Source organism: Mirounga angustirostris, unplaced genomic scaffold (genome assembly GCF_029215605.1).
Source record: "Mirounga angustirostris isolate CCGP_5_RB_7025 unplaced genomic scaffold, mMirAng1.0.hap1 SCAF_15, whole genome shotgun sequence".
NCBI classification, from domain to species: Eukaryota; Metazoa; Chordata; class Mammalia; order Carnivora; family Phocidae; genus Mirounga; species Mirounga angustirostris.
The window spans coordinates 40,218,513-40,233,105 of record NW_026991723.1 but is presented as its reverse complement, the minus strand read 5'-3'; the positions used below and the strand labels follow the sequence as shown (position 1 = coordinate 40,233,105).

Genomic DNA, 14,593 nt, shown 5'->3' with positions numbered 1-14,593 from the left:
CAAATGACATGATTTGGTGGGTTTCTTCATCAAAGAAATGTCATAGAGTTTGTTTCTCTTGAAGAGTGATGCCTAGAAGCAACACAATGCTTCAGAAATAGTCTGATTAGGATAAAATGGGCCCTCTCCTCCCATTAATGCATCTTAAGGTCAGAATAATTTGTTTCTTTGCTTCTTCCCTTTTGAGGGCAGCCGCATCATGCATTTGGTGAGAATAATGTGAAAATAGTATCCATGGTATCAGATATTTTATTTTTTAGAATTTTGATGTAACTTGTATCTGTTCTGTGTATAAGGAAATATCTCATTATATACATAGAGTAGAAGTTGTTAGGGTGAATTCTTCTTTGTGTTAAGGTATATTCAAAATTTCTTTTTTGCTTTTTTCGTGCCTGGTTTTTTAAAGTACTTTATATTCTTTTCCCTTTTTAATGGTATAACCTATATATAGTTTCTAAAGATGTGCTTTCAACTTTTAGTCATGCTTATCTTCTGTTTGCCTAAAGAAAATGTGATTTGGCAATGGAGAATGGAATGAAAGCAAAGTCTGTGCATGTTTGAAGATCTATTGCTGAAGTAGCTTAACTTGACCTTGAATATTTTGAGATCTTTCAGTTATGTTCGCACATCTCTTAATACATAGAGGCACAGATTATTGGATTGGACAAAGGATAATTCTCACTCCATTATGAATTAAGACTATTAAACACTTCACATATAACTAGTTTTGTATGTGGAGATAAGTATGAATATGTGTGTTTATTTTACCCATACTGGTGATCAGCAGTATTGATTTTATATAGAGGGAGTTATATATGTAAAAAGCACAGTTACCTGAAAAACTATGCAGTTTGAGACATTCTCTTTTTGAGGTGAAATGATATAGGTTATTTTGTTTGATTAAACTCTTTTTTACATTGGTATCATAATCTTTGAATTTGTTTTACCAGATTCTTTTCAATGAGACTACCAAAAAGCTCTCTAAGAAATGTCTGTGCCTTATAGTTCTGAACCTAACCTATAAATTGGCAATAAGAGACTTGTAAAACTCATATATGAGGTCTGCCTAGTGTTAATGTTTGAGATTTATTTCCCCCCAAAGGTTCATAAACAGTATTGACAAATATATTGCACACTGCAATTTTGACATGGTCATAATGTAGGATGGGAGGTTTGAAAAGTTTAAGTAAACATCTAAATTGAATTTGTTAGATATTCTGCAGCAAGAGTCCTGTTAGTTGCTAGCGTCAATTTGGTTTTATTGAGCATTTTCCAAAGAAGAATACACGTCTCTTTTTAGAGCCACATAAGAAAGCTATTGCAAAATAAACCCCAAATTCTTGTCTTTTCTGCCATCAGTTAGAGAGACTTCTCCATTCAAAGACTCACATCTATTTTCAATCGTTAAAATATACTTTATTTTCCTAAAGAATGCAATCTCTAAATGACTTTCCAGAGCCCATTGAATTTGGGACTCGCTTTTGCAAAGTGATTTGCTGGTTGTTGACACTGTCTTTTACTGTCAGGGATCATCAGTTTGAGCTAGTCTTTCTGTTTTTCATACATGCTTCCCATTTTGGGTTAAAAATAATGGATACCTGTTTTTGTAATTTATTTTATTAGCTAAGAAGTAATTAGCATTAGCTATAGCCAGACTCTACAGGGAATTGACAAGACGGTCATTTTCTTTATGGAGCTTACCTTTCAGTCGCTAAGATAATCACAGCTACAGGTGACTATGCTATGAAGTAATAACTACTCTCATAGTCCTGCGTAACAGAGCGCCGTGAACGTGCGGGCGAGGGGAAAATAGCTTTCATGATGGATCGTGTAACATTTTCTCCCAGTCAATCATGCAAAGCACAGAAACAGAGATGTGTGTGGGAAGAGAGAAATATGTGAAAATAATTAAGTCTCCTGAAAAGGTTTCAGTAACAACTATTCTAATTCTTGAGAATTATGACTTTTAAACAGATAATGAGGACATACCTTTTTATTTTGAATTATTCCTCGTTCGAACTCTTATTCAATTATTCCTCCATCTTTAATTTTTGTTAATACCAAACGTCTATAATTTTAAGCTCAGAGATGCCAATTTTCTTTTTATAGGGGGCCAAATCACAAGGTATTTGTGGACATACGTGATGATTATGAACCCCATTTTTTAAAAATACAGAGTTGTATGGGATTGGGAACACTTAAGTGATTTGTTTGTGTATCCAAAAATTTATTGAACATCCATCCTGTGCTGGTATTATATTAGATGGAGAGCAAAAAGAGAGCTGGACTTTGCTATCGTGGAGCTCAGAGTCTAATCATAAAATCCCTCCAGCGTGAAATTTTTCCATTGAATTATCAACTCAGAAATATGCACTTAGACATGTACTAATAAGACACATTTTGTGTGGAGATATCACCAGAGTAAAAGAAGTTATATATAGGTATATATATATGTGTATATATATACATATATGTGTGTATATATATATATATCAGGTTCTTTTTTTAACCCAGGCTTTTTGTTTGTTTGTTTACAAAGTTGTTCTTCAAGTTAATCTCCCATAAAGGTTTTTTGTACCTTTGGTCTTCATGTATGAAAAAATGAGATTGTCTAGGTTGATATCTACAATAATAGTATCCATCTCACCTCATGGTTTCAAAAGTAAAGGATACTACATTAAATTTAAAACATTGAAATGATGTCTCCAAGTCAGGCCATGACAAAACAGGCTATGGAATTACCAGTTTGATGTTTTCTTGGTTCGTGATGATTTATGCAGCTATTAATTAGCTGACATTCGTTCTGAGTGGAGTGTTGAAACAGACAATGGTCTGATTAGGTATCCTGTCAAAATGTATGGTGTGCAGGGTTGTTTTGTGATCTGCAGATCTCAGGTTATTTTCCTCCAGATGATAACTTGTTTAATGAGAGATTACAATGAGTAATGGTAGCAATGAGAGAGCTGTTCCTCAAGTTTTTTTAAACAGCCCCAGATGCCACAGAGGTGAAAGGAGAGTTGGTTGGAGGGGGACAAAAATTTGGCCCTCTTGCTCCCTCCAGCGCCCCTCCCTCCCACCCACCCCTCCCAGCTCTCCAGACACAGAACAACTGATGGCGGGGACAGGGAGTGTCCAGGCCTCTGATGCCAGCATTGCAAATGACATATTATGTACTGGCCTTCTTTAAAAATGTATTTTTCTCTTATCGTGAGGAAAAAGGAAAATCTTTCATGACAGCTTTCAGTTGTATTCAGTCAATAAGCAGGTGAAACACTGAAACCCATCTTATCACTGAATTGCTTATGAATTGAAAGTAAAGCAGGATCAGAGTGTAACTGGCAAACCATTGTGGATTTGCTGCTTTCTTTTTCCTTTTTCTTTCTTTCTTTCTTTCTTTCTTTCTTTCTTTCTTTCTTTCTTTCTTTCTTTCTTTCTTTCTTTCTTTCTTTCTTTCTTTCTTTCTTTCTTTCTTTCTCTTTCTTTTCTTCCTTCCTTCCTTCCTTCATCAAAGTAGATCAGATATTTTAGGAATACGCCCAATCAGAGTTCAACAGTTGTGTGTAAGCCCAACTTGAATTTCTCCTGCCTCACCATTAGCCTTACCTTCCATGAAAGAAATAGACCATGCAGTGTATGTACCTATAATATTTATAATTAGCACAGTAATCTCATATGAAACTGTAATATGGAAAAAAGTTGTAGTAGTAATTTGATGCCTGTGGAATTTATATTTCTAATATCGTTGTAGATGTTAACATTGTGTTTCTTCTTTTTCTCTTCCCTCCCTCCTGCTCCTCTCCTGTCAACAGTCCTGGTACCTGGGCTAGCTTGGTTCCTTTCCAAGTATCAAATAGGACACCCATCCTACCGGCAAATGTCCAAAATTACGGTTTGAACATAATCGGAGAACCTTTCCTTCAAGCAGAAACGAGCAACTGAAGGAAAATGAAATACAACAGTAGTTTAAGAAATTTAAAAAAAAAAAAAAAAGGAAAAGAGGAAGACTGGACAAAACAAAACAAAACAAACAAAAGGGAGAAAGGAAAGCAACTGAAGAAAGAAGATATATAGACCAGCAATTGCAGCACTTACAATCACTAATTCCCTTAAGGTTGAAACTGTAATGACATAAAAAAGGGTCGATGATATTTTGCTGATGGTAGATCGCAGCCCCTGCAACGTACGTAGCCTTTGTTACATGAAGTCCGCTGGGAAATAGATGTTCTGTCTCTATGACAATATATTTTAACTGACTTTCTAGATGCCTTAATATTTGCATGATAAGCTAGTTTTATTGGTTTAGTATTCTTGTTGTTTACGCATGGAATCACTATTCCTGGTTATCTCACCAACGAAGGCTAGGAGGCGGCATCAGACGTGCTGGGTGACCGAGCCATGAGCCAGCCATTTTCTAAGCACTCTGATTTCTAAAAGTTAAAAAAATATATATATAAAATCTCTGTAGCCTTTAGTTATCAGTACAGATTTATTAAATTTTGGCCCTTAACCCAGCCTTTTCCAGTGTGTAACCCAGTTTGAAACCTTAAAAAAAAAAAAAAAGAAAAAAGAAAAGAAAAAAAAAGAAAAAAAAGAAAAAAGGAAAAAAAAAACAGTTTGAACACAAAGGCTCTATGGAAGAAATGCCTCTATGTAGGTGAAGTGTTATCTCTGCATGCAACAGTAAAAATTAATATAATATTTTCCCCACAAAAGAAACACTTAACAGAGGCAAGTGCAATTTATAAATTTATATCTAAAGGGGAATCATGATTATAAGTCCTTCAGCCCTTGGACTCTAAATTGAGGGGATTAAAAAGAATTTAAAATAATTTTGAACGAATTTATTTTCCCCTCAGTTTTTGAGGGCATTAAAAAGGCATTAAATCAAGACAAATCATGTGCTTGAGAAAAAAAAAATTAATGAAAACACAGCACTTATGTTGGTTTAGCTGCAGCCTCCTTGGAGGTAGGATTTATTTATTTAAAATTACTGGTTGCATCAAGAACCCATAGGGTGTACGTACAAAAGGTTCTATAAAATCTGCATTACAGAGACAAAGAGGCAGGCAAATCCATGTCACAAGGGTAAAGCGTACAGTTTACAAACTGGGAACGCCAGGGTGTAGGATATAAAAACGCACTCTTGAGAAAACAGATATAATGAGGGTGCTGAAAACTTGCATGGTGCTTTCAGACATTAGCCTTGTTCAACAAATTTCTTGTATTGACAGATCTGTAGTGTGCATGGGCAGACACATTTTGCCTCTATGTCTCTTAAAATTTTAATTAAAAATACTCTTTCCAGTAATCCTAATTTGCACGAAGATATAATGTCCACATTACGTGCCTTGCCTTGAAATCTAAAAACAAAAAAAAACAAAAAAAAAACAAAAAAGTGACATCACTACACTTGTTTTGCTGCATTTATTATCATTTTAAATCTTTACCATTTTTATGACAAAATATTTTGTACTCCAGACGAAGAAAAATGTGTGACATCATGGATTTTTTAGACAGTTATACCTTTATCTCACATTTATAAAGCATATCATGGCTGTGTATAGTTGCCGCTTAAAAATTGTAATCGACCAGCAATATTTTCAGTATTTTGGTGTTTTTTCTATTAACCTTTCATGTTTTTCATCTTCCAATTAATATTTGGGGGGGAGGGGTTTCAAATTTATACGAATTATGCAATACCAAGTTTTGCCTATATGTAGGTAGTGCTTTTAGCTGTATTGGTTATTATAGGTAAGTACACAGATTTAAACAAAAAATAATGTATGCTTTTTTTTGTTTGTTTGTTTTAATTGACCAAAGTGGGTACTGCTATTTTTGCAGTGTGATGAGGTCCTTTGTGTACTGAGAGATGGACAGGGGATTTTTTTTAATATACATATATATATATTCTGGGGTGGGTGGGAGGATTTTTAACACTTTACAGTGTAGCTGTGAAGCAGGGCACCCTGAGACGGGCCTGGGCTGCAAATCGACTGTTCTGTCTACTGTGACAAACTTCAACTTACACAGGTTCCCCCTTCTCTAACTTCCCACCTGGGGTGCAAGCTGAACTCCTTTCTGGTTTTTGTAACAACAGAAATCGTAAGAACAAGTGAACACAAAAAATTCTCCTGGAGGCAGACTTGGCTTAAAACAAACTGTCATATCTTTTTTTGTTTTGTTTTGTTTTGTTTTGTTTCTTGGTTTTTTTGGTGGTGGTGGTGGTGGTGGTGGTAGTTTTTCTGGAAAGTTCCGGATTCACAGTGGAGAGTGAGCCTGTCTCATATTTGGCAAAAATATTGGTGGAAGAATCCACATAGTGGAGGTTTCACGCTTTGGGGGTTTAACACATGAGTCTGTTTTCTCCTAAAAAACCCATCATCCAGCGGAGGGAGTGCTCCCACATTCTTTCTCCACCACTTCTCTTCCCCCATTTCTTCCTTTCGTTGATGGTAGTGGATGATTTACCTGTGACTCACTACTTCAAATGGATGGCAGTGCACTTGGGTTTTTTTTTTTTTTTTAATACATCCAGAGGATTGCTATATTAAATGTATTTGGACTTCTAGATTAAAATCAAAGTTCAGTTTTTAAGGAACAAAAAATTTAGTAAATCTTGTTACGTTTTCATTTTACCTGCCCTTTTAAACGGAGAACCAGAGCAGAAGGGAAATGTAGAATTTTCAGAAATTAATGTTCCTGTGGACGAATTAAGCCCATTAGATGCTGATGGGATTTTTTTAAGGGATGGTGCCTCAAATACATATTTGATTTAGTTTCCCCTGAGGGGTAGTGGGTGAAGGGAAGCTGGTTTTATTTTGCTCTTACACCCCTCCCCCAGCCCCCCAGTCCCATTGAGGCAATTCATTACTAGAAGGAAAATCTTTCAGAATTAGTGACACATGGAGGGCTGTCTTGAGGAGCCCCCTGACCCCCTTCCCCCAGGCCACGGCCTAATAAAATAAACTGTCCATTGTTCTCAACAGCATATGATTTAATAATGAATACTTTAGAACAATGCTTATGGGTCTAGAATTGTATTTGATTAGCCCATTCAGTCTGATAGCCCCCATGCCGAATAGCACAGCAGGATCCTAGCCACGCAAGTTGGAAAGTAAGTCCAATCATTTCTGTGATACTTACCCTGATACGAAACAGCTCATCTCAGCCAAGCTCTTCATGTATCTTTGACCTAGTAGGTGAACAAATCGAACCTCACAGGACTCGCAGTATTTTTTAAGGGCAGACTCGCTCTCTGTCTTTTTTTTTTTTTTTTTTGCCAGAGAATGAGCAGTTCTAGCTAAGTCAGTTACACACTGTGGGTATTCCTGCCTGCCTCTTGAATACAAAGGCCTAGTTCAAGTGTTGCTTTTTGGTTTTTTTTTTAATCCATTTTTTTTTCTCCTTTCCTTTTGTGAGAAAACTATTAAAGATACTACTATCTGTAGAAAATCTCAAATCCCATTTTTCGGCCTCCTCCTCTTTTACCAGGAAGTATATCTTCTGACTAAGGGCCCCACTCTTGCAGATCTTGCACGCCCCTCTCTTCCCCAGAACTGCAGAGCTTCAGGATGGCGAAGGTCACCCAAGGGCATCAGGAGGTCACCTGCCCCCCTGTGTGTTCGGCGGCGGCGCTGTTTAGCTGTCCCTTTGCGTGGCTTTGCGGCCACCACTCACAGTGCCTCTGAAGTTTCCTCTGGAGTGACATGAGCGTTGGAGGCTTGTCTAAGGGAAAAAAAATAAAATGAATAAGTAAATAAAAGGCAGTGAAGGAGACTGTACATAAAGACATGGCAAGAATCTTAATTATAGCAATATAGTTATGGGGTAATGTTCAGGTGGGCAGCTCCATTAAAAAAAAAATATGTGAATGAATCTGTGAAGCTGCAAAGTAGCAAGAAGAGCGAAAGATCTTCTTAATGAACCGCCTACCTTGTAGACAGTAATTTGTACACTGTATAGTTTTGTTAAGAATTTTTTTTTAAATTAAAATTCCCATGTTTGTAAAGCTAACTTTTTAACAATTATAATGGAACTATATGTTGTTTCCATTTTTAAAGTAAACAAGAATATTCCTTGTCTAGAGACTGGACTTGAGTTAAAACTCTCCAGCCTCTTAAGTTATGTATTAAAAAAAAAAAATCTGTCCATGTTAGGAGTTATTTCACAGATGCTTGTGCTTGAAAAGCATAGGCTACTAATCCTTTAAAAAAGTGTAAATGGAGAAAAGTTATATTTTATGAAGGTTATTTTGTTGTATTTAGTATTGGGAAAGTTGGTTTTCAGAGCATTTCAGAATGTCCGAAGCACCGCTGTCTTTTTATTAGTATATACGGCCTTTAGCAAAAGTTTTTGTGATTGTTACGTGATGGTATTTAAGGTTAAGTTTCACAGAGCATTCGGGATAGGCAGAAAACGAAATCAGTGCTATGTCTCACATAACGTGTCCTCAGGGAGCAGAGTATTGGATTTGGGACTGGTAGCTTCATAAGGACTCAACAAAAGAGATTGCACAGGGACATCTTCAGTGGTGGGACACTAGGACATGTGCTGTCCCTAGATTCAAAATCTAGGTACCGTGTGAAACGATGAAGGCTGCAGAAAGTTATCCCATATTCAGTGTACAGTATTCATTTTTAATGAAACAACTCTACAATATTGCTGGCAGATAGGCCCCGAGCATGACATTCAATATAGTTTACATGTTCCTGTCAAGGTCTTTTGTTAACATTAACCAGCTGCATGCTTCCTGGACTTTAAAAAATTGGGTTTCGATAGAAAACTTTTTTTTTCTTTTTCTTTCTTTTTTCTTTCTTTCGTTCTTTTTTTTAATGTGCAGGCTATTCAAGTTCAATAGTAAAAGCTCGAACTCGAAATTGAATGTTTTACTCCATGCTGAAGGAGCTGAAAGCTGCCTTCTTCATATTTTGCACTTTCTGGTAGTTCCCCTGTTTTTTCGAATTCCTTAAAAATTGTGTGGGTGGGGTGGAGCACTGCAGTTGGGGGATAGCATGGACCACTGATCTTTGCCCTTTGACCCTGCACAATGACCTTTGCATCAGCCAAACTTATTGCCATGACAACTCTTTGTACTGTGTCCGTGCCACAGATCTGTTGGTTACATTGTTAATAGTAAAGGGGACAAGTTGGAGACGGTCAATTTTTACATTTTTTTTGTTGCAATTTTTTCTTCAATGGTTGTAAGTAGTTGTTTTTTTTTTTTTAATAATAAAAGGGTTCACTAGTTAATACTCTTTAGAAATATCTGTGTGTTGCAATTCAAATGTATGTTGAGATTGTGAAAAGAGCTTCAGTGCCACCAGCCTACCCAGATGCTAGACTCAGCCTCTGAGAACAACTCTAGCATGATGGCAGTTACCAGTGACACAAGGCGACCTCCACACGCCAAGAGCAGAGTAAGCTAGTGACACTAAAGCCGTCTTGTATTACTGTATTTTTGACAGAATGGTCTTGAAAACTGTGCTACAGGGACTGATGTGGCAAATATATCTCTTTATGCAGAAGGAAGTCTTTTTTTTTTTTTTAAAGAAGTATGGCTTATTATGCATTCTTCATCGAGGGCATTGAAGTTGCATGGACTGATTAAAAGTTGATGCAAAACGAGAAAGAAACAAACAAAAAAAAAAACCAGCAAAATGTTTACCAAAAAACTCAAACAAATGAGCAGTGCCTGTTCAATTTCACAGTCTCTGTTGAGTTCAGTTGTAAATATGTTTCAAATGACATTTTCTTGGAAAAAAAAAAAAAAATCTCTACACCATTGTAGAATGTGAGGGGTCACTATATCCCAGGCATAGGCTTCTCCAAGCTGCATTAGATTATGTCTTCATCAAGCTGTTAATTTGTGCTTATATCATATAGAACTTTTAGCATCCTGGGAAGAGGTGCCCCCACCTCAATGATATTTCTCTGAGAACAACTTTTGTAGGACTGTGTGTTTCTTTAGATACATTTAGTACAACTGTAGGTGACGAGTAGTCAGTTATTGCTTGCTAGCTACACACCAGGGTTGATCCATTTTAAAACTTTTGGCATTACGTCCTCACGGGCCGTAAATACAGAACCTTGTATCTTAATTAAATTTTTTAAAAAGGAGGCACAGGCACAATGTCCGTGTTACAGACCTTTAGCAGTAGGATGTATCATATGACAGTTACTTCATTTCTGGCGTTCAGACCTCTGGGATCAGCCCCAGACTGGGCCAGAACGTTAGCGAAGGTTTTATTATGCCCGGTTGGAGGATGACGTTCTTTGGGTACTTTCTGTGGGTTGCAAATGAACTCAGTTGCCGCAAGTTTTAAACTGGTGTAAATCAAGCTTGACTTAATGTGATTGTTACTGTTATATCCAGCCTATACTGCTAGCAGCTGCTCATACTGCAGTCAATTACTGGAAGCGGATATATTTCCTATGCAAAAACTGTTTAAACAATAAAATGAGCTATGCTACAGACTCTGGCCTCATGTTTTGTTTTCCTCCTCGACCTCTTCCGGCCGCTGTCCCTTCGTCAGTGCTGGGGGGTCAGTAGGGTCTCGGAAGCCGACTTGGGTCCTTCGACTTGGGAGGGTCGTAGCACTGGTTTCATTTCGTGGCGTCGGGGTGGGGACTCTTTCCGTTCCAGACTTCGATTCGACGCTGGGCGCGGGGCGAGACGTGTACGCCCTCCGTGCGCCTCCGACTGGTACGGCCATCCCCGGGCTCTGAAATGCAGGTGCGGTTCTAGAATGTCGGGCGCCACCCGCCGGGAAGGGCGGAGGGAACGTGCGCCCGGATAAGCGGACTGTGGTCCCCCCGGGCGAAAAGCACCGGGCCGCCAGCACGTACCGGGCGGGAGCGGTAAGCCCCGGGCCACCCCGCGGCTGAGGGTTTAGTGCTTACGCGAGGCCCGGAGGAGCAGAGTCTCTGCCCCCGATGCCTGGAGAGGAACAGCACCTGAGGCTTGCACGAAGCAGTGCGACTGCTCTGGGCAAGCAGGCGGGTGTCCCTTACTCACAGGGAAGTGTGACACACATTTGGGAGGATGGGGTCTTGAATCCCCAGGCCCCGTGGAACGAACGCAGCGTTTCTGAATGGAGTCAGCTGGAGTTCAAGACTAGCTAATTGAAAAGGAACGAGCCCGTATGGTTTTGTGATCTATCTGAGTGATGTGCACAAATGAAGCAAAAAACAATGCAAGCTTCGTTGAAAAGAGGGAGATAAAAATGCCTGGAATTTGACCATTCCAATCAAAGGCTTGTGAGACAGAGCCGACCGTCTGATTGGCGGCTCAGGCCCCTGAGCGGCTCCCCGCTGCAGCATGTAGGGGTGTGTGGAAATGGTTGACTACGATCTACGCGAAGAAAGGAGTGTTCTGGAAGGTTCCACGGGAGACGGAAATTGGGTGTCTTAGAAGATGAAGATATCTCGGGAAATAGTTTGAGGAGATTAGAAGTGAAATGAAATTTTTTACCTTTAGAGAGACTTTCTGACTTTGTTAAAATGTTGGGCTTCGTTGGCGTCGATCAGGATTTAGGGACAGAAGACATCGCGATGGCTGTTGGGGAGGGAGACCGTGCTGTGGCAATTTGAAGTCCAGGCTCTGGAGGGAAACTGCAGGACTTCAAATGCTGGGAACGGCAGGACTAGCTGTGTAACAAGGTACATAAACTTTCTTGGCCTCAGTTCCCTCCTCTGTAAAATTCGACACTGTTGAGAGTTCCTGTCTCATTAGGCTGTCGAGAGGGTAAGATTGTTTATGTAAAGCTCTTATAGAGCCTGGTACACATTACTGATTATTACTATTACTATTATTAATTATTGTTATTATTATTAGACCGTGTGACACATATGTCAGGAACGAATGGATTAATTAGATCACTGCTTTCACAGCGAGCACATAAGGACACGAACTATTGTTATTGGCAATGGTGGGGTTGGTGGTTTTGTTTTTTTTTGTCTGTTCTGTTGTGATTGTGTAAAATAATTGAGATGCTGCTGGTCGGAGATCACGAGGCTTCCTTTCCCGTTTAGTTTCAATGCTGTGGCCGCCAACCTCTAGTGATAGATATTCCAGCAGATTCCTTCCAAGAGACCATTCCTTGAGTGGAAACTGCAAGCCTATACATGATCTGATCCTAGCTTCCAGAAGTTCCCTCCAGGTGATGTCAATATTTCCCTTTCTTTGTAGGGAAAGAAAAGCATTGATTTCTTAATTGTGTTCACTCTCTCAGGAGCTTTATTTTATAGGAGACACTGGAATTTGCAAGGAATAGAAGTTTTCTTGAGTAGAAAAAAAAAGTCATGAGAACCGAACTGAAGACATTGAGGGAAGAGGACGCCCACGGCGAGAGTGGGGCGTCTGATCTCTTTTCTCTCCTCTGACAAGCTGACAGGAGCCATCTGTACCTCTCACACGACACTCCATTCTTTGCTCTTGAGGTGGGGCCTGGATAAGGATGTGAAATCTGGGATGGACTGGGAGAGACTGGGTAAGCCTGAGATAAGTGGCTTTCCAGACTTCATACAAAGGAGCTCCCCACCCCGAGTCCTTATAGGACCTTATAGGACCACACCAGAAAGGCAGCAAAAAAACGCTCTTTCCCTCCGCCCCCCACCCTTTTCTGGAATCCCCTTCCCTGCATTCTCCCTTCAACCCCCTGTCCACCGGGTTGCCCGAAATGATTCTTTCCACTCAGGGTTGGCGCCTCCGAGGCTGCTCGCACTATCTCCTGCCCCACAAAGGTCCCGTCCTCCACGTCAACGAACTATCCCCTCATGGTAGTCTGGACCTCTGGATTTGATGTGGCCAGAGTAGTTCACATTAGGGCCTGAGTGATAGATTGAGGGCACAGGGGAGGTGGGGAACTCGTATTTGGCAAGAAGTGATTACACTATTAGTTTTAAGACAGATGATTCTTCGGGGGGTAGATTCTGTGGAGGAAGCCTTTGTGGTGCGCGGTTTTTTACTGCCAGGGTCAAAAACACAAATGGCTGCAACCCAGGGCAGGGCAGGGAGCTGAAGTGGGTGAAGCCGGCAGAGGGAACAAATGGGGTGGGTGCGGATTGATGATCCGGGCAGGGCCATCTGCATTCAGCGACCCCTGGGGCCTGGGCAGGTCCCACAGAGGCACCCTCCCCGCCTCCTCCACCCCCTTGTAGGACCCCTGAGGAAACTGCTCGAAACCTGCGCTGTTTATGGCCGAGGGCTGCCCGGGATCCAGGCCCACCACCAGCACTCCAGTGCCCCACAGGGTCCAGAGGGACAAGAGAATCTTCTCAGAGAGACTTGGAATGCTGAGTCACATCCACCCGGTACTGATCACACGTGTCTCCCTATTACTCTTTCTCACATTTTTACTGACTGTTCCAGAACCAACATTCTTTGTTGGTACAAAAAAAAAAAAAAAAGTGACTTGACATCTATCCAGAGACCCATGAAAGAGGAGTGACAGTGTGGAGCTTTATCATGATAAGAAATCCAAATTCAAATGCCTTCAACCAAAATTTCAGCCCAATATCTGTTTATACTGCAGTTCTTTGTCTAATTTGCAAAAACACAAACATGTCAACAACCTGGTGTTTGAGACACTACGCCAAATTACCCAGAATACTTGAACATCCCCATTGCTTTAACAGTTTGATAATTCTTGCTTAAGTAGATGGCACTGGCTGAGTCAAGAATAATTGATTTTTCTGGTCCAGAAAGAGTTGATTCCTAGTAAAGAAGATTCCATGCAAAACTAAAGGTAAACTGGAATTTTAAGAACATGCAGTAAAGGGGGGTACATACTTTCGGCTTTCCCATTAGCCGTGAACTTGTATTTGTGAATTACTGTGGAGGCTATTTCATGATCGAGCTGTCAGTTCCAAATGAGGGCTCAGATGAGGTAATTATAACCCAGATAAAAAAATATCCTGCCCTACTTGTAAATATAAACACTTTTCCATTGCAGATAGGTTTTCAAAACACACACACACACACACATTGAGAAGTCAAGGGCTAAGCCTGACGAATGCTGCTGTGTATCTTTTTTGCGAACACAGGCAGGGGAAGAAAAGGAAATAATCATCTCCTTTGCTTCCTTCATTCGGGAGAAAGTACAGGTACAAACCAGAAGGTAATCAGCACCTTTAATGATCTTAAACATCTTAATGTATGAGGCATGGCCTGGGAAAAGCAAGAATCATATTAAATTAGGAAAAAGTAAAGAATATAAAAATGTAAATATTGCTCATAGGTCATAAGAAAGGATGAAGACCACAAACATTTTAATATAAACCTATCAGTTACATTGTAGATCCAGCTCCTCCATAGTCACCGAGTTATAAATGAAGTAGGTAGAGACCAACAGAGATGAAAGAAAGGACTCCTAAATGTCCAGACCTTTTTCTGATGCATTTATGGGTCCCTCCTAAATAAAACATAAATGGATCTTCAGTTTTTCCAGATTGGATTTATGTTTGGATTTTCTCCTTGACCTCTTGCCTGGGTAGCCTGAAATCCAAACTGGGCTGTGCTCTCCTGACGTGAGCGCCTTACCTGGTGCTAATGAAATCCACATGGGCTGCCCCAGGCTCTGCGCTTTCGGCTTCT

At 39.9% G+C, this 14,593-nt stretch overlaps 1 protein-coding gene across 8 annotated transcripts in view; it reads left to right on the top strand.

Moving 5' to 3' along the window:
• Positions 1 to 10,473, top strand: part of NFIB (nuclear factor I B) — a 235,261-nt gene extending 224,788 nt beyond the window's left edge. For all 8 annotated transcript variants that reach the window (XM_045882422.3, XM_045882420.3, XM_054509222.2 and 5 more), the window contains one exon: positions 3,810 to 10,473. In XM_045882422.3, coding sequence (XP_045738378.1) covers positions 3,810 to 3,827 — 18 coding nt within the window. In that variant the 3' untranslated portion in view covers positions 3,828 to 10,473. The remainder of the gene's footprint in view (positions 1 to 3,809) is intronic.
• Positions 10,474 to 14,593: the final 4,120 nt, after the last annotated feature.